Genomic DNA, 21952 nt, shown 5'->3' with positions numbered 1-21952 from the left:
GTGGTAACCTGACTTTACTTGCTAGTCAGCTAGCTGGTTAGCTATGCTACCTAACGTTACACTGGCCTACACTCACTGACACCCTGTGGGTCTTATCCCCCATGCTCGCCCTGACCAAATCGGCAATATGGCCCTCAAAACAACTAAATTCCTCCACATGCCCTGATTTATAATGGTTTTCGTCCCGCTTAAAACTTCGGGCCTCAGAATTAAAGAAGAGGAGAATATGGCTAAGAGACACCATTGCTGCTAACGATGAGCCTGCTGTTGCTGATAGCAACTTTGCAGCTTTAGATGACTGCTAAAGACGAGCTTGCAAGTTAGCTGCTATACCGACAGCTGATAGCACACTCTAGCTAGCAAGGCCGGAGAGCGGGATCGAGAAAGCTCCGTGGTTTCATGGGACGTGTAGTTTTTAGCTCGTGGTTGTACTAGCATATAAGATAAAAAAAAATTAATTACGTAAAATTTAGCTCGAAACAATTAAAATAAGCAATATAAGTCGCAAGTCGGGATCACAGTAAATAATCCAGAAATCGATGGTAAGCCATAAATCACTAGAAGTACTTTAAAAGTGCGTTTTAAAAAATGTCTATGACAAAAATGAATGGGGAATTTCACTCCGACACCGGTGTGACTCTATATCAGTGTTTCCCAAACTTTTTTTTCTGGGGACCCACTTTTTAAAAATGACAAACTGTCGCGACCCAGTTTACAATAGGCCTTATCTATAAATTGTGAAAAAGGCAGATTTGTGCATAAATGAACGTTCCTGACCATTTTTACTGCCATTTCCGCATCACCTTATTATATTATCTTGAATAGGTAAATCAGCCATTTCGAAGAGATATACGTTTGATCAATCACAACTTCGTTTTATGCACGTGTTATCGAAAACATATACATAAATGAGACAAAATAAGTGCATTTAGGCGGAGTTAACAGGCTCTCGTTTTTTCCTCTCATCTGTAAAACAGAATGTACGCTAGCGTTTCATACTAGATTCAGTGTTATAAGTACAATTATCAGAACAATATGAACATTTAGTACGTATCAAAAACATGTTTCTTGTTGAAAGTTTTTTGAAATGCTCATGCCTATTATCAGAACAAGTGTGCAGCTATTCAAACAGTCAACAATCAATTCGTCAACCACATCAGGTCTATTCCACGTCATATCTCATTAGGCACATAATGTGCTATTTACCGGACTAACCCTTTCGCACGTAACTTGTTTTATGCTATGTAGCCCGCGTGTTATGGTTCGTTATGTTTTCATTAGCGTTATTAAGCTTCTGGTATTTTCACCGCCGCATTTGTGTTAAATTGCTGTTTCCTCAAAGCTAAAATTAGCTAGAATTCTTCCAATCTAGTTTTGTAATCGCACCGGTTTTTAGCATACACGCTAAACGGCTAATCACACCGGTGTGATCTTAGGCTGTGTTCACGCATAGCGTTTTTTTGATGAAAAACGCTGGTCGGGGCATTTTTGAAGTAAAAAAAAAAAAAAAAAACGCTGGCAGCATTTGTTCCAAAAAGCAGTTGAGAGCGTCTTTCGTTGCAGTAACAGTGTTGCAGAGCTAACATTAGCTAACAGGCGACAAGCAGTAAACACAAACACTTTCCAGAAACTCCTAGGATCCGTCCAATTTGACTCCAAACGGCATCTTTATGATGAATGTTATGATACAGTTTAACTCATGTTGTACAGTTCACTGTGCTCAGAAACTAGCACAATTAGCTTCTCCACCACTACCTTCTCCATTTTTGGTGGTTGTTCTGGGAAACGACAGGTGTTACTACTCTGCTTGTGATTGGTCAGCTGTCAAAAAAGCACTTGACGTAGGGCTTTTTTTCTGAGAAGTTGAACTTTTTCAACTGAAAAAAAAAAAAATTCCCTGACACGGCTACTCCATAGGATTATTAAGTAAAACAGACGCTGACAGCTTCAAAAAGACGCTACGTGTGAATTCTGCAAATGTCCACCTGTGGGTCGCGACCCAGTCTTTGGGAACCACTATTCTATATGATATCCATGAGCTCAGGCAAAATTTGCCAGTTGGGGTTCATCCAATGAATATGCTCACATATTAAACAGATATATTATAAAAAATATATCACCCACTGAAGCTACTCTCAAATCTTGGTAAACTCTTCTGAGCATTTTTGAGAACTTTTTCTATTTTCAAATTTTGGAAAAAAGTTTAAATGCACTAAAAAGATCAAGGATGAAGTCAGATTACATAGAGGCTTCACTACTGAAAAGGGATTAGCAGCATTTTAAAGGAAGGCAAGACACTTATCCAAAGGTTACAACAGCTTTTGATTGACCCTCCAGGATGGAACACATGAGGCACAAAAACAAGAGTGAAAGAGCAGATTATGAAGAATTGTATTAAGCGTAGAGGATGCATTTGACACTAAACGGGATGGGAAAGTACTTTGCAATTTTCTAATGTTTGGATTGGCTTTGGCTGACCAATAAGAGAAATCATCGCTATCTCACTTTGATGTCGGGGAACTGTCCAAGGTATGTATCCAAGGTGATAAGTGAGGAGTCCACCAACTTCTGATGGAAGTCTTCCCAGAGTGCATCACAGCTCTGCAGGAAAAGAACAGATCTGATGGTAAGAGGAAGGACACAAATAAAAGGGCCCATGATGTTCATATGCATAGCTGTTTTTAGAGCTGATAAGGACAAGTCTTAAGCTCTGGCAGGTAACTTTATGAATGCCAAGTCAATCACCATGCCACATTAAGAAATTCAGAGGACCAATTAGTGCCACTAGTTACATCACATTACATTATGTCATTTAGCAGACAATTACCCAGAACGATTTCCAAATTTATTTATTTATTTTATTTATCCTTTATTTAACCAGGAAGGTCCCATTGAGATACAATATCTCTTCTGCCAGGGAGTCCTGGTCAAGATGGGCAGCAAAATAAGATAAGAAAAAAAAGGTTTCATATAAAGATACAAACAGAGACAGATAAACCATAAAAACATATCAAAAATACAACAAACAGACACAAAACATACAGGGATGGGCATCATTAAGGTAAGAGTAGTAGTTTCCACATTAAAACATACACTATATGGACAAAAGTATTTGGCCACACCTGTTTTTTTTTTTTTTTTTTAGCATTTTAGGGTTAGGGTCCTAGCATTAGGGTTAGGGTTTTAGGGTTAGGGTTTTAAGGTTAGGGTCCTAGGGTTAGGGTTTCATGGTTGGGGTTTTATGGTTAAATGAAAATGAAAATTATAATGAATCCTTCGGCAGACTTTTATCCAAACCTTCATTTCTAATGAAATCTAAAGCAGTATCTCATAAACATGTTAATACTGGAAATGTTTATTAGCCCACAGTAGGGATGGTGAAAACTTTGATTGTTGTAAGACCTTTTAATCAAAAGCTTGATTCACAAATGGCAGCAAATATTGATAGCAAATTCAATGCTGTGTGGAAACCATAGGTAGGAGAATGGCAACAGATCTGTATTGTCAGTGGGGTGGGGTGCCATTTTCATTTTCAACAGGTATTGTGTTGGTCTAGTGAACTCATCTACAAGACCAGGGCCATATGTGCATAGGTTCAATAGCTGGTGAAAATTTTGCATTCCCAAAGATTCCCACACAGATAGGTTTAAACACTTGCTCAGCATGTTCCTCTAGTACCATTTCACACAAACCTTCCCAATGAATTGAACAGCACAATTGATTTAAATCTCCCATGAATTATGCATGTGCTACTGGAGGACTTCCAAACATGCGTACTTACAGTGACACGTGTGAAACGCAGTCTAGTCTCCACCCCCTTCATATCATATATGTGATATAAAATAAGAAAACACTCAAAGTAAATGTAAAATGTGTATTTACTGAATAGTAAGCAAAAAATTCTCATGTATTATGTTAAGTGAACAAAGGCAGCAGAAACACATGTGTTACTGTAAGTGCCTATAGTCCAAAAAACTGCAACACCATTTCATAGAATGGTTTGGCCATGCAGAATTGCTTTTTGCCATGTCATGACAATAATACCATATTGACAGACTGTGCAAAATATTTCCTGGTGTTTCCCCTCTGCATTCTGTTCTGAGGCACTGAACACCAGAGTTTTCAAATGCTCAGGCTCTTGTGGAAACCCAGTGGTGTGGATTAATTATCTGGACAACCCAGGTATGATAAGTCACTACAGGCACTCCCAGAGCAAGATACTTAATCAGTGTAGTGCTGCTGAAATAGCCCAGGGTTCCCCCAGCCCACAGACCACAGACATTGACCGAGCCAGGTTACATGACACACATGATCTTGTATGACACGTATAAACACTGATCGAGCCCAGCACGTGACCAGATTTGCCTAATCCCCCCCAACCCCCCCCAATGGATAATGACACTGTGTAACTGTAGCATTGTGCTGTCCAGTAACTTGTTTTGCCCTGTCCTGGTTTTATCTCTCCCCCAGTGGAATACTATCCTGACTGCTGCAATAGGGGGTGGGAGTGACTAGGGGAATTTACAATAGAGTTATGAGCCCCCCCCCCCCCCCCCCCAGTGGTAACACCCCCTATCCCCTCAACCTTGGACATCTATTTATCAATGAGTGCAGAATACACTTCTTGGCTGGCACTTTAGAGATGTCTTCTACTACCAGAACATTCTGCAAGTTTCTTTAAATGTGATATTGGCTCAGGCTTGCTGTTTCTTTCATTGTATTCAGATTGAAAACCTTCCAAGCTCCTCCTGAGCTGTAGATGGTTGGGGGCTGGCACAGAGACACTGCTCTTTATTGATGGCTTTGAAAAGTGTAATCAACCCAGCACACTCACATCTGAGAGCTAATTTAGTATTGGGATTCATTGTTAAAAATGTGCTATCAGTTCCTTCTGCCTTTTGTTTCAGACAGATGGCTTTTTTCTGAAGAGAAGAGGCTTTCACTGATGTTCTCTTTACTACAATACAGTGGACATTAATTTCCTGGCAAACACTTGCATTTATTGTATCTATTGCATCTGAAGTAATGAAAAAGGTAGTTCAGGGAAAGGAAAATTTAAGTTGAGCTTTAGCATAGAGGTCAAGGAAGGGTTCACTTATAGCAGTTAAAACAGGCTTGTTCATCTGCCCCCCACAGAAGCCCCCCCTGACTATGATCTATGACAGGAGGAAGGCTGTTAAAAACAGATAAAAGGAGGGCAGGAATTTTTACTCTAGTATGAAATGGTTTAGTCATGTTTACATTGCAGGGGGGTTGCCTGAAAATATTTTTTGCATATCTCCTTGCATTCTTTCCACCAAGCTACAGTATTTCTGTGATTGTTAATTGCACTACTTTAGGCTCGTCTCACAATGGTAACATTTGCACTTAGAACATGGCTATTTTTAGTACGGCAAGTTGCACAATGCACTACAGTGGGTCCTAATCGGCGGATGGGCTCTACTCCACTGACATCATCTGAGCAACTCAGAGGTGCCTGATGAGTTACAGAGTGCTAAGAACAGTGTGACAAGGGGACTCTGGGGACTGACCTGCTGACCTCTATCCCTGGTGGAACAAAGTCAGTCTGTTGTATCACTGTGGGCCCCTGGTCATTGTCTGCTGGTGACATACTCAGTCTGAACTTGGGCCATAGAGCTCCTGAGAGCCTGTATTCTGAGTGCCTTGATAACTGCGCCACGTGGCATGAACTCATAATTAACCACACTCGATTACCCACAATTAACCATACTGTATATGTCATTTGTGCTACTCAATAATTGAAAAGCACTGAGGCTTTAGGTGACAGTATCATGCATGCAACAGCCAAGAGGTGTTTAACCAAACAGATGAATGCCTCTTGCTGAGACACAGGACCATCAGTTTATTCATGATAGGAATTACAGATTCGAATATAGTGGAAATGTCATCATGCATTTATAATGTTTCTGAAACATTGTGTTAATCATGTGTTGGTTATTTAATCTCTTCCTTTCAATCTTCACATATGAGAATTCAAGAATTCAACCGCATGCCCTCACACACCAGAAATTCAAAGAAATATTACTGTGCAGATCATGTATTTAGTAGTCAGTGGAACAAAACCAGCCCTGAGTATAAGTTAAATAATGTAAATCACACAGATAAACAACACAATCTCCTCTGTCCTTCTGCTTGGAAAACATTTAGTCACTGCCGCAGCCGTTTCTGGTTTAATAGTGACCACATTCAGAGCAACTCTGAAAAAAACTGAAACAGTGGGGCCTAAGATGATATTATCTGTACTTGCTGCACAAACCTAAATCCAACTGAGATACCTGGAACAAAGAAAAGGAGAAGTACTTACCTTCCCAATAGACAAGACATCATCTTTTCCATGCCAGTCAGGTTCATAGACTTCATGCAGCGACTCGGTTAGGTTCATTGAGGCCTGCTGCATTCCTGTGGAGCAAGCACACAACAGAGTCAGCCCATTAATTCACATCCACTTTCCGTTTAGCCCATAAGCACATTGAGGCCATTACTGAGCACTAGCTGCTCTATACCCGGCATTGATTTCATGCGCACATTGCTGATAAAACATTCCGGAGAAAACGGCTAGTAAGCTAGTAATAACCAATTTACAGAATCCTCTCTCAAGTTCTTGCTTAGGACTACCTGTGCAGCACCATGTTGGTGCTAGTGAAAGAGCACATATGTCTTATTGTTTGCATAGTGTAAAAAGTTTATGACCTAAATGTGTCTCAGTAGGAACCATATGGAGAGGTAAGAGTGACAAAAACACAGGGAAAGATAACCCCGCTGTGAAAACCATCAAGGTACCTGCATACCCTGAGTGCTTCCACAGACCCACGAGTTGAGCTGAGAGATGGGACAGATCAGGAGAACCTGAGGCTCTCTCTCTCTTTTGACCAAGTCTGGCAGATCACCCAGCACCCAGATGTACTTTTCACTGCAGCTCTCAGTGACAGATTAATTAGACAGACAAGAACTATCACAAAATGCCAGCGACCAATGCCATTAATGCTGTTACTCCATGAGAGGGACATTCTGGAAGCAAGACAAAGGCTTTTAAAAACATGGATGATTTTTTTCCACCAATTTAATCAAGCTCAATCATCATGCTTTGGGGCAAGAATAGATGATGTCTGTCAGGTGAAAGGCATAGGCACAGGGAAAGGGACACTGCTATACTTCTGAGTGTGTTTACATGGCTGATTGCAGTGAACCATATGCAACTGCTACTTTACATATGCAACACAAAATCAGAAATAGACCTGTGTGATTAGTATGGCATTAAAGGTTTAGTATATTCAGCTCACATTTGTGCCTTTTGCGTTATTTTGACTTTGAACTAAGTCAGGAAATTGTGATACGAATTATTAATATCATTATCACTATAATGTTGCAATTGCAATTTTTGTATTGCAATTATTTGATGCACTGAAGACCTTCTCATCTGTTCTGTGTAAATTGTAACTGTAATAATGTTTTTACTGTCTGAAAACTGCCTTATGTTTGGGCAGATAAATCAATTTATGATATGCATAATAGCTAAGCAGGTCATGTAACACTTGCTTTTTATTCACATAATTTAAGTTTGCCTACTGTAATGTTATATAAAATAGTATTTTTGTTTTCTCACATATGCCTTTCTACTGCAGGAACAGTCCCCCATGGGGGCTATATGACACAATTGGGTATTCAAAAATTGGAGAAAAATTTTAAATAAAATCATTGATCATCTGAAATAAATTAATAAATAAATAGCATACTCAAAACTACTGTGTCACATGGTTCTACAAAACTCAGGCAGACCTGACTATTCCTGTGCATCCGAAGTCTGTACTGTTCAACAGTCAATAGGAATTTGATGTAATAGCATTTGTCTGGCTTAAACATCCTACAAAAACCTGTCAGTGCTTAATACTTCTATCCGCAGCGAGATTCTTTTCTTAAAATGCATTCTGCAACAGCTCATAAGAAACACATGAATCACTGAGAGAGTGGCTTTAGCAATACCCACGATCACGAATTAGGACCTTGTTGTCTCACTGCAGGGCAGGCAGGGTGTAGGTAACTTTGAACATCTCTTTGGGTGGACTAATGCACCAGCGTTTCACAGGTGGGTGCCAACGCCAACTTTGATATGTTTTTTTTTGTGCATACATGCTTATGTATATGTATATGTGTTAGTTTGTGTGTGCATGCTTGAGAGTCTTTGCATGTGTCTGTACCTGTATCAATGCATGTATTTGTGTGCATGTTTGAGTGTGTGCGTATGTGTTTGTTTGGCTGGCTGGCTGGCTGTAAACGAGTCTGAATACTGTACATAAGTGCAGGTAAATATGTGTGTGTATCTGTGTGAAGGAACACCGAAAAGCATTTATGTGTGCAGATGCATACAGTGGATATAAAAAGTCTACACAAAGTGTGTGTGTGTGTGTGTGTGTGTGTGTGTGTGTGTGTGTGTGTGTGTGTAAATGTGCTTGCTTTGGGTGCTCACCTTTCACTGCTGCCAGGTATGCCTTCATTTCCCTTTGCAACCTGGATCCTTCCACCTAACAAGGAGAGAGATGAGGTTGAGACACAGTGTGTGTTTGTGTGCGTTGTGATTCATTCATAGAAAGCTCTTCATTCCAGCTGAACGCTCGGCTACAAACCGAGGCATGACTGCAGAATTCCACAGAGGTGAAAAACATATCATAACCCTTCTTTAAATTTTAAAAGCAAAAAAAGAAACATCCTCCAACAAAACCAACAAAGACAAGTAAAATTGCTATAAAATCTGACTGCTGTATGATCATACTGCATGATTACCGTATGACTGCTGTAAAAAGGAGGCGATAGTGAAAACTAGTAAGTTTCTCAATTATTGTTCATGATCATGAATGTTGTTTGTATTGATCCTGAACTCCTAAAAACTAAATGCAAGAAAATACTCCATTTAAGATGTGTTTAAACCACAGCCTTGTATGTAGTCTGACTATTGTAAACCTTTGTTTTCCTTAAGTTCCTTTCTGATTGACATTTGATTATTTAAATCAACAACACACAAGTCTCACCACAAAACAATCTCATCCTAGTGTGGCCTCTCCAACCACATTATTCTTAATACTGACTGCCTATGGTTTGACTGAAAATAACTTTGATGATAATATTGATTTGTTAAATACTACAGACTTTTGGCATATTCCCCACTATGTTTACACTTAAAAAATGCATCATTCCTCAACCTTAACATTCAGATAATAGTGCATTTATAATAGTTTCTGGAATGTTTTCTTGTTTATTCATCATACTTCAGCTCACCCCCACCTGTTTATTTAATTTAATGAAGGATAACAATTCCACCATAATCCCACTGGTGGCTGCAGATAAGATTAAGAGGAATATCTCTGGCACCAGTAGCAGTAGTAGTGGCAGTGGAGCTGCCCGTGGTGCTGAAATATAAATAACACCAAGATCAAATGGAAACACTTCATGCTCCAGCTTAAGTCTCGATTAAATAAAGCCTTTGGCCTGGCACAAACCTGGCTCACAAACCTGGTGTAAAATGAATGATTTTTATTTGTCTGTCCATTTGGATTAGGTTTACTTCCCCCATATTTCCTCACTATTTTTTCAATTATTTAAAAACATCATTTATAGGTATTCAACTGCTACTTTTAACCAGCTGTAAGAGATTAGAAAATACATAGATTTTTAAGAAATTCCATAGTGGGAATTGTTAATGGACCTCAGTTCAATTCCAGAACCCATTTAGTTTTCACACATCTGCAACACTTCAAATGTTCACCACACGTGATATCCATTACACACATTTTCTGTGCCACAACCAGCTTCCAGTGTAAATCAGTCATATGTAGGAAGCATATTCTTTTCCTCCTCTATTTCATGTTAGTCCATATATGATATTACTCATTCTGTGCCCTGGGGCAGCAAGTCCCCTCTTCATGGGAAGCACTGTCACATTATTAATGTGACACTGAAAGAGCCTTTATTAAATATACATGCTTGGCAATCAAACTGCCAGGAACCAGCCCTGCAGCATTCGATCATTCCCATTCGCATAACACTTCTGTAGCTTTCTGATGCCAATAAATTCCCACATAGGAAATACTCTCATCTTCTGTATGCAAGAGGGGTTGGTCTTCAGTCATCATCATTCTACTTTGTAGATCATCATTCTACAAAATATTAGAATGACTACAGATATAATAACTCAAGATGACAATACAAGTGACACTGCTGATAAGAATAAGAATAAGAATAAGAATAAGAATAAGAATAAGAATAAGAATAAAAATAGGATCCAAATGTACAGAGAAGTACCAGCAATGACCCAGCCCTCAATGAACAATATGAGGTAACCTTAGAAGAAGAATCAAGAATCAAGAAAACAGGAGCGATTAAAGAAAACAATGAGCAAAATGGGAAGCTCTGAAAAGATTAACAATGAGAGAAAGACCAAGGATACCAAAAATAAAGACCAATACACCAAAGTCATCATAAGTTATTATAATAAAACCATACAAAAGATCAAGGCAGAATTACAAAAACCATTATCTTTAACAGAATTCAATCGGTTTGTTCACGCCTCAGCACTGGCAATTGTAGAGTCTACAGGAATAACATCACGACAATGAAAGAAAATTAAGAAAAGACAACCGACCTGGAAAGAAAGGATCGAGAAAGAGATAGCAAAAATATGTGGAGATTTTTCTGTTCTATGTGAAATTGAAAAAGGCTGCAACATTAAAGAAAAGAAAAGGAAACTATCAGTGTTGGGCAAGCTACTTGGAAAGTTTAGTGAGCTAAACTACCAAGTTACTCTACATTAAATGAAGCTTCACTACACTGAAGCTACCCCCAGAGAAATGTAGCAAGCTAAGCTACACCAACACAGCAAAAGTAGTTTACTACATCAGAAGCTACTTTTTTATTATTTATTTTTTTAATTGAACCAACTTCATGCCACGTCAATGCTCTCTCAGTAATCAATATAACTGTCAGTCAAACAGATACGCAGGTAAAAAAAATGTTCAGTTCAATTGTTTATTAAATAATAACCAGTGATCGTTACTGTCACTGCTCCAAAACCAATTTGGCAAAAAAAAAAGAAAAAAAAAAAGTGTCGAGTTCAGTTAAACACATGTATTTGTCAAGGTACAGCCATGTCGCTGCTTTCTGGGTCAATTCCTCTCCGTCCTCAGTGTTACAGGTTCCCTCTGCCATCTTTCCACCAAGTAAACTCAAGCCCGTATGTCTGTTAGGGATGTGAATCTCCATCACTGAGGCCGATGCGATACACATCTCGATGCATTGCCAACGATCCGATCTATTAAAGATACATATGAAGCAACTACTAATGCCATACGATACGATTCACCCCTATTGCGATGCAGTGCGATTCAACACGATTTGATCCAACACAATGCAATTCAACGCGATACGATGCGATGCAAAAGAATATGATGCTATGCAATTCAATACGGTACAGTTTGATTTTATTTCATTGGTTCTTCTTAAGCAGACAGCAAATCATAAATTAACTGAAAAAAGTGCCATTTTTACATCACATATTTGTCTCTCTAGTGCTGCAAGTCAGTAAGCATCTCATTTATGCTGTTTCTTTTTGACTTAAGTTAGTCGTGCTGCCAGTGTACTTTATAGCGGCACGGCATATTTTCCAAATTGCATGCGTCTTGTCAAATTGTCCGTAGCTCTTGAAAAATCCAAAGTGTCGTGAAACATTTGATTTGTAGCAATTCGGTGGAACGTGTGACTCTTTCCCCTCCATGATAATCTGTGACTTGCCTGGACATGCCTACAACTCGTGCGAGACTTGACCGATAGACTTGACGAGAATCGGCCACTGATAGCAGTGGAGATGAGAGAGTGCGCTTGAGAAACAGTTTAGACAGGAGGAATTAATCTAAATATAAAATTATTGGTCACATTTCTAAATAATAAAGGCATAGGGCCTCTACTAATAATTATATATAAATAAATCGGATTTTACCGATGCAAAGATGTTAGAAACGATGTATCCTGAGTTCATCCCAAATTGTATCCTTTGACACTTTTTTAATCGGGGCAATCGTATCGTGAATTTTTATGCCGGTGCACTGATGCGAATTGGTGAATCTTACCATCCCTAATGTCTGTATTCCCTTACTCTCCTGTTGTAGGCATCATCCCAAGGATTAGTACGTGTGTCACGTGATGTCATACGGAAGCGCTTCTGTAGCTATGTCCGTGTATGGCGGTGGTGTCACGTACTGCTCCTTGTTTTCAGACCGCAGCAGAAAGATCCGCTGTGCTTGAGCTTCAGAAATGCTAGGGAAAATGTAGCTTGTGTAAAGAAAAGAGCTTGATTCAGGAAACAGCGACGTTACTACCACGCTACTGAAAAATGTAGTTAAACTAGTAACGCCGCTACTTGTAGCGACGCTACTGCCCAACACGGGAAACTATTATATTGTTAACTAATAATCAAGAACCTACTGACTGCTAAAGAAAAGCTGAAGCAACAAATTCAAGTTAAAGCACAAAGATTAAGAACATGGCTAAAGAAAAGCAATTTCTTTAAATGAAATAAGATCTTTAGGGAAGATGGGAAGATGCAAAGAGGTTCTACCATGAACTAGGGAAAAAGAAGATTGTTGTCAATGATCCACCTACTATTGAAGCTGTGGAGGAGTTCTGGAGCAAGATTTGGGAGAATGATAAAAGGCACAATGATAGAGCTACCTGGATCCTAAAACAAATTGAGCAGCACAAAAATTTAGAAAATCAAAAGTGGGCTGATATAACTATTACAGAAACTGCTGATGCCTTCAAGAAGACCAATAACTGGAAGGCTCCAGAGATAGATGAGATAGGAAATTTCTGGATTCACTTGCTTACTTAGTGACTGATGAGACTCAGGACCCCTACTACAGACCCATCACCTGCCTGCCCACCATGTATAAGATTCTAACCTCTATCATCACTGAAAGTACTTATACTTTCTTTCAGAGTAATAACCTTCTATCCTGCAGAACAAAAAGGGTGAAAAAGAGGTAGCTATGGATGCAAGGACCAACTTCTTATTAAATTAATAAGGCAATCACAGAAGAGACCAAATGAAAGCAAAAGAACCTGTCCACTGCTTGGATTGACTATAGGAAAGCGATAGTGTGCCACACCCCTGGATTTTGAAATGCTTAGAAATATATACATTTTCCCAATTACCATCCAATTTATTAGAGAGAGCATGAAGACCTGGATAACCACCCTAAACCTCCTCTAAGTGGATGGAACACTAACATGTAGACTAATCAATATCGAAAGTGGAATCTTCCAGGGAGACTCACTGTAACCATTACTCTTTTGTATTGCATTAGCACCCCTTAGCACTTCACTTAACAACAGTGGCTATGGTTTTGAATACAGCATGGCAAATTAAACCATCTTTTTTATGGATGACTTTAAGACATTTGCCAAAAATTATGACCATCAGACAGGTCTACTTAACATTGTAAAAACCTTCAGTGATGACATTACAATGGGGTTTGGGCTTGATAAGTGTGCAAAAGCCACCTTTAAAATTGGAAGGCTCACCAATAACTGTGACATCAACCTTGACATCAACACCACAATGAAAGAGCTAGATCAGGAGGGTACTTACAAGTACCTAGGAATTGATGAAGGAGATGGCAGTCAACACTCAGCCATGAAGGAGAAAATTCTAAAAAAAATTCCATAGAAGTTTCAGGATGGTACTGAGAAGTGAGCTTAATGCAGCTAACAAGTCTGAGACCATTAATACATTAGCTATACCAGTAGTGACATATAGCTTTAACATCATGAAGGCAAGCCTTATTGACATGAAAAGGATTGACACCAAAACAAGAAAAATGCTGACCATGGAAAAAAATCACCACCTGAAAGCAGATGTTGACAGACTTTATATAACAAGATCAGAAGGAGGACGTGGCTGAACACAACTGGAGTTAACTTATAAAACTACAACCATTGGCTTGGACATGTATCTATCAACTTCCGATGATGTGATTCTCCAAATACTGAAACAGCATGATGGTTAGAAGACGTTATATTCCATACAAAAGAAACTGCCAAGTACAAAACTGAACTCGAATCTCGGATACTATACCAACCATTAATGAGGCAGCTAACAGCATTGCCCGAAGAGCAGGAGTCGACCGATATGCCTCTTTTAGGGCTGATACCGATATCTAATGGCTTAGGATGGCCGATAACTGATATTTGGCCGATATTTTGGACCATTGTGGAAAGTAATTAGTAATAAAAAAGTAATTTAAAAGTTTATAAACAGAGAGAATTATATATATATATATATATATATATATATATATATATATATATATATATATATATATATATATATATATCTTTTTTGTGTAAACTCAAGAGGGCGCATTTGGACAAATATTAGCAAAACCAATATGAGGAGGCCAATACTGATATGGACCCACAAGTGTCAAAAGGGACCGATAGTGGCTGATATATCGGCAAAACCGATGTATCGGTCAACTTCTCCCAAGTCGAAGGAAAACAAACCTACTTGGACACCAACAACTACAAGAAAACTGGGAAAAGAAAGCAATGCATGGGAAATACCCAAAAAGAATAAAAGAAGCAGATGTGGACAGCCAAAAGACTTATTGTTGGATCAAAAGCCGTGAAAGCAGAAACAAGAGGACTTATCATTGCTGCCCAAGACCAGAGCCTTGCCACCAGATCCTACCACCATGGAATAGTCAAAGATGAAACAGATCCGTTATGCAGGATCTGTGGTAAATCTGAAGAAGCCATTGATCACATTATCTCAGGCTGTCTGGAACTGGCAAAAACAGCATATATTTCCAAACACAAAAATAGCAACGTAGCTGCACTGGAAGATCTGTAAGTAATACAATAGAAAAGAGGAGTGTAGAAGTATAGAAACAACAGACAAGTGGTATCAACATCAACCCAATACTGTGACTGAGTCTATTGGAGTTACAAATTTATAAGATATGCCAATTCATACTGACTGAGAGATAAGTGTGAACAGACCCAATATTGTTATCAAAATGAACAGTGAAAGAAAGTGTATTGATATATGTAACTATACCATCAGAATGAAACACATTTGTCAAGCTGAGAAACTATCTAAGTATGAGCATCTTGAGACTGAGATCAAAAGGATGTGGGGAATGTCCATAGATTTTATATCAGTAGTTATAGGCACTCTAGGACTTGTAAAGAAAGGCTTGGAAAAATTTATCAATAGGATTCCAAGCAACATCAACATCCAAGAACAACAGAAGATAACTCTGCTAGGAACAGTACACATTTTTGTGGAGGGTGCGCTCCATTACATGAGACGCATGTATCCTACAGGACCAAAAAACCATTGTTTAGACCTGGTTCTACAGATGCATTATAAGATTCAAGAACGCACCACTCTTTGTTACATTGGCCCTAATAGTGTTTTTGCCTTCTGTTCTCAGCATAGCTGGGAGAGTGCGCACACATTAACCGGGAGTGCGCTTTACCCACAAATCTCCAGTCAAATGATTACAGTGGCCCCTTCAGGTCATAAAAAACAGAACAAGAACGTGCAAAGTACTTATCCTAAGAGACAGCCAGGCAGCTCAGAGACAGGGGAAGAGGCAGAGATTAAACCACATTGATGAAGTGAATGATCTCAGCCTCTACAACAGTCCGAACACCAGGCATCCAGCTGGAATGATGACTTTAGGTCTGCTGTTGAATCCGCTGTTACACCATTCCCATGCCAATTTAGACCATTTATGCTTAAACTATAAGCAATTTATGTCACCCTGAATACATACATATCTATGTAAATAATGGACTGCAGTATCAGTATGTAGTATTACTTGAATTCATTATGTTATTCTGTGGTCCGCATGCTAACCAGTTAACACAATGAGCCTGTCACTAGACACAAGGTTTCTGACCTGAGCCATTCATTAGTTTTAACTGTTTAGTTCACTCTGTAGTCTGTTTTGGTTCCTGGGTGCTGGGTCATCACACTACTGTAGTACAGGTAGACCACATCAGCCCCAGTTTGAGGGACATGCTGCAGCAACTTCCCAACACAGATACACTATATACAGCTCTGGAAATACAGAACAAATCACTTAGTGTCACACTGTTTATATTCATATTAAGGAAACCACACTTGGCGTTAAAACCCTCTGAATGGGACTATGTTTAAACTTATTTTCCCCATTTTTCACAGTGCCTCGCAAGGACAATCGGTCATTTGTCACAGAAGATGTGTATCCACCCTGCAGCAGATTAACATAACTGTATCTGTGAAAGCATTCTGTTGATCATGCAGACATGCTGTTTCTGAGTCCCCAGAAGCGATCATCAACACGAACCACATGCCCACTGCAGTCTTCAGTGCTCAAACAAGCTCACAAACTAATTTCCTTTTCAGGCTTCAGTATAACATAAATAACATATAACACTTACACACACATAAACTTAAAGGTTTATGTAATTACAAGAGCTTGAATCTCAACAGTATACATAGCATTAGAGCTATAACATCATTTTCAGAAGATAATTACAAATAATAGAATGTAAACCCTGAGCACTCACAGACATGCTGAGACATTTTAAATTGGGCTGAAATCAACAAAATGTATGATTACTACTGAAATTCTTAATAGTAAAATGCCACATTATTGCCTAGTGCTGTGGTAGCAAGTCATAATGCACAGTATAAACATGTTATGTGTGTTTCAGTAGATACAATAAATAATTAAATAATATGCTAAAACAAGTAAAACTTGATAAAGGAATGTTTCCTCACTCTGGGTTTTGGTCTAAATGTATTAGTTATAATTCAATGGTGCATTATAAGCAGTGAAGCCAAATTCTCTTTACTGTACAATCCAGGAATTGACCTGGATTCAGATAGGAAAAATGTGCCCTACTATAAATGAGAAAAGTTAACACTGGATGAGCACATCTATATGGAATTCATAACCTGAACCATAAACAGTGAGGCACTCATAATTTATGAGGCATGTCCATATCCATTTCCTACAGGTTTTATGTGCTTGGATACAAAAGATACCAGCTAAAAAAATTGATTGAGGTATAAACAGATAAAAAAGGTAGGAGCTGGATACCACAGACAGCTGTGACAAGGTGATTGACCTTGAACTGCACTGTTACCTGCACTGTGTTAACATCAAGCTGCCTGACTCTTTCACTATTTGGCACATCGTTTTTCTCATGCCCCATTTCCTATGACTGATTTTAGGATTTATGAACATAAGACATCAACGCAAGCCCCTTTATCCCCTGGATGAGTCATGGCTGCTTTTGGCATTGTCAGGAATGTTGACCCATCCCTGGATTGGACCAGATAGGATTGCTAATTTTTCTGCAGCAGGAAATCAATCAGTAAACCCTTCATTATGAGAAAGCTGAGCTGTTGCTTTGACTCTCCTCCCTTTCAAGTTCAAGCACTTCTGACCACCTTTCTACAGACAGCTGCCTTTTAAATCCAGAAATGTGGGGCAAAGGAAAAAAAAGAAACACTAGACATTTTATGCAAGGTTTCAGGTTCTTCAAAGGGGCTAAAGAAATGTAGTGACACAATATAATGCACATGATGGGCAGTTTCTGAAGCTGACAGGAGCTCAGAGCTGATTCATTTAAAGCTCATGGAAGACTCATGAGCTGCAAACATAATCATTCACCGAAGACACAGTAATGTGGGCAATTCATTAAAAGCTAATAACAGAAGACCATATATGAGATATATCACAAGGTGAATCACTGCTAACATTTCTTGCACCCAATTACCACGTGTTGAAAACTGTGACTCTCAGTACAAACCCAAGCAAGGTGACCCATCTCACCTTTGCTAGTTTGTGCTATTTGATATAATGGTTAAGTGAATGGAAGTTCATGGAAGGAAACAAACAGACTGTGACTGATATTAAATGAAGATTGCCTGCCTAAATTGATTCATTCCATTTTACAGAAAATTTGAAGCCTTTATTAGTCAAACGTAGCTCAGGTCACATTTGAAAAGCATGGCATTTTCCCAGAGAGGTAGACAGTCATTGCAAGTCACTTGCTTATACTGTTGTGGTTTGATAGTCTTGGAGTTAATGTGACAATTACAGCAAATCATAAGCATAAAAATATCCATCAAGACTAAAGTTAAAATGAGTGAATTGTACTACCTTGTCTTAGCAGATTGCTACTTCCAGGTCAACTGTACTTACCTACAATATTTCTATATCTCAAAAATTACATCCAGCCTTAATGGAATCAATTCATCTGAGAGAGTACAATATTCACTATCTTAGTATTATCTGTGAATATGCTGCACCACTACTGATAAATTCATGCAAAACACAACACAATGTCAATAAAAGTTGACTTTCCCCTTATTTAAAATGTAAGACCTAGGTTGTACCACATCAGAATATACAGATACAACACAGTATGCTTTGCAGGAGCAAGTGGCACCTGTAGTCAATTGAGAATTATAGGGGCAACTGCTTACAAAACCTCCTCAGCTCCACAGGTGGCTGATGTGACCATCGTGGTCAATCAACTACCCTGGGAACTAATATTCCCTGCCATCTGATCTGCCAGCTTTTTATTTATTTTTTCCCTTGAATCACATGACAACAATCAAACTGCAACTTGCATACTGACATAGTTAAATCATAAATAGAGGACACACCTCTACAAAAAATATGAGCATTTCAAAAAACATAAATTAATAAAAAAATTGTCAAATTTTTCAGAAATGAGGTGATAACTGGCACCTGTTGGGAATGAAACTGTGATGCTGTGACAGCATGAAAGAAGGGATCTGTTTTCACTTTGCCCAATGCTTCTATACTACAGCACTATACAGTCTCACACTATATTCCTCCTTATAGTTATATGTATGGTGCACAGTAATTACAAATGTAACTTTTAGTTTTGCATTATGAAAATAGGGAAAGGTGAGTTGCTGTAATTTTAAACTATACCCTTTGATTCCAGCAACTACTGCATAACATTTAACTTTGGGCATGATTTGGATGATGAATGGTTAGACCTGAGCACAACAGCGATACTCAACTCCCATTATAAAGAGTGTGTAAACCTATGCAATCAAGGTGTTTGTCTTTAAGGTGTTTCTGTTTTAAATTAATATTTAGAAATGTATTGCCTTTTCTTTTTACTTTGATGTTGTGGGTTACCATGTCTAAATGAAAGTGGTAGGAAAATCTGATTTAATGGGTTTTGATTTCAGGGCTCAAGGCAATAAAAACAAGAAACTTTGAAAGGGTGTGTAGACTCTTTAGATCCACATGATATCACAGCCAAAAAGACTCCTTATCAACCCAGGCCAAGATTGATCTACACCCTGTTAAGATAATACCAACCTGAAATTCGAGCCCCCTCCCCTCGCCCACCCCATGCTGGGTACAGGTTCACAGCACATGCTCGAAGAGGTTAGGATTTTGAGACCCATATGCTTCCATTTGTGCATTCATTCAGTGCCAGACACTGACTCAGCAGATGATGCCCCCCGCAGACTGTATATTTACACTCTATATGGAGTGCCAAAAATCTGTGGAGCAGCTACAAACTTTGGTGAGGAAACTACTAAAGGTGGTATTGACTAATCTTTATTCACTTTAAATGCACCCACATATAAGTGTTTCCTCTCATGTTAGGCTGCTCTTTGACGATAATCTACTGTACAGCTGTCAGTTAGTCCAAATGACAGAAGCACTACCAGAATGGGATTAAACAGCCACGAAGACATGCAGAGAAACAAAAAGATGATCTCATCCACATTTTCACCAATTTAAACACATTTAGCATTAAACTTTAAAGGGTGACACTCTTTTAGGAGTGTTTACTAAGGTTGAAACTGAAAGTTCAAGCACCTCAGACATTTTGAGGGAAAAGATAATCAACGTACATAAGATTTCCCCGGGGTAAAAGATGAGCCTATTCTGTTATCAGCAGAGACAGATCTCTCACACAGCTCAAATATCACTGACCCACAGCTCTGTCACAAGGCCCCTGTAAAAAGCAACCTATCAAAACATGTCCAGGTCTAGTGCTGTGGTCATATGACTACAGTATGCAGACTTTGAGTCACATGACTAAAGTAAATGCAGTAACAGACAAATGTTAGAACAATGATGTTGGACTGGTCAACATTATTTCACTTTGAGCTTGTAACAATACTACTGTATTAAACACTGTATTAATGTCAATGTGCGTTCAAATTCTGTTCTTGATCATGGCTTAATTAATACATGCTTTATTTAACCGTGTTTTTAACCTAATTAATAATAATGTATTGCAGTAGCAATATGCTTTTGCTACTGCAATACATTATGAAGCATGGCCACTGTAAGACATTGAACTTTCACCAAGCTTGACAAGTACTATCACTGTTATTCTCTCATAAACCTCTGATAAATGTGCCCTCAATTTTTGTAGGCTTTGTAAAAGCCTCTAACAAATGGATTCATTATACCCTGTGGCTGACATAAACCAATCAAATACCAAGTTTTTCAAGCTGCTTTAACATGTAAATAGTTTGAGCTAGAGCCATAAATATGTTGACATATTGTACATATTGGTGACCATATACCAAAGGGTGCTGCTTAGCCTCCTTGAAATTTGCATAGAACTTCTAGTTAATAACCTATTGCTTTCATTGCCAATAGAAAACACACATGTGCAGGCACACAGAAACACACTCAGCCTAAAGCTCTGATTAACAATGGATGAGGAATATTAAAAACTGCAGGGTATTCTCTAAGGAAACAATTCCTGTCACAATTTTCAGTTATCTTTGCCTATTCAAACCACCTAAATAAAGCACTTTTCTATATTTCATTGCCAACATTCCCATTTAATACGTAATTGACAAACCACATAGTGGCCCCATATATGTTATTTCTATTTTCTGAATGTACAATTCAGAACATGGTGGGCACATGGACATGGACATATACATTAAGCAATTCAACTGATAACACAAATTCAAAATGTAATCTATGCACCAACTGGACTGATTGCACAGCTTTTACACTAGAGTTGAGACACATGGTTAGGAATGTCTGCACAGTACTCTGCACATAAATCCACATTAAGCAGGATTAAGAAAGGATAGTTGGGGAATGTGGATTATACTGATTTTTCCCCTCACTTAATGCATGTGTAATCTATAGACAAACTTAGATATACTGTCTCAGATCAAGTGAAAGGTCCTTCATCCAGAATGATTGTGAGTATAAGAAATTGCATGTTTGTAGATTAAGGCTGGCACACAAATAAGCAGCAAGTGTATTGCCTAACTACATGGGGGTGCCCACTGTGACAGTACATTGTTGGTGACTACAGGTTTAGCTATTAAGCTTCCATAACACAATCTAAGCATACTAAACTAGCTAGGTAGCAAGCCAACTATATCAATAAATAACACTATAACACTCATATAACTACACCAACAAGCCAGTTATCAAACAAATTCACAAAACCAAGAGCAAATCAGTTTTAACTTACTAAATTGTTGCTAAACAATATTAGCTAGTTTTTCAGAAATTATACATTTTCATAAACTGATGAATTGCAAAGACATTTAAACATGAACTTTAAATGTGTTTATGGATGTTTTGATGATAATTGGTTTTAGCAGTTATTTTTGCCCGTCTTTGAGCAATGTGGTTGGCAGCCAGGCACTGTACATGTGTGACTGGAATACCAATGATGGGCATGGTACATCACAGACAATTTCAGGAAGCACTGAAGAGTAGAAGCACACATTATGGTGCTAACATTGTATCACTGAGTCTCTCATTTCAGGAGAAATGAGATGCTCTGAAACAATCTCCAAGACCAACCTTACAGACCCAATGACCAGCAGGATTCCTGGCTA

General features: G+C 38.6%; 1 protein-coding gene across 1 annotated transcript in view; it reads right to left on the bottom strand.

Moving 5' to 3' along the window:
* The window catches only part of LOC118773760 (amphiphysin-like), a 109238-nt gene that overhangs the window by 64242 nt on the left and 23044 nt on the right, over window positions 1–21952 (bottom strand). The window contains exons 3-5 of the mRNA XM_036522834.1: window positions 8486–8540; window positions 6326–6420; window positions 2506–2601 (exon numbers count right to left, since the gene is read on the bottom strand). Of these exons, the coding sequence (XP_036378727.1) occupies window positions 2506–2601; window positions 6326–6420; window positions 8486–8540 (246 nt within the window). The remainder of the gene's footprint in view (window positions 1–2505; window positions 2602–6325; window positions 6421–8485; window positions 8541–21952) is intronic.

This window comes from Megalops cyprinoides, chromosome 2 (assembly GCF_013368585.1).
Source record: "Megalops cyprinoides isolate fMegCyp1 chromosome 2, fMegCyp1.pri, whole genome shotgun sequence".
Lineage (NCBI taxonomy): Eukaryota > Metazoa > Chordata > Actinopteri > Elopiformes > Megalopidae > Megalops > Megalops cyprinoides.
Note: the sequence above shows the minus strand (reverse complement) of the source record. Positions and strands in the feature narration are given on the sequence as shown.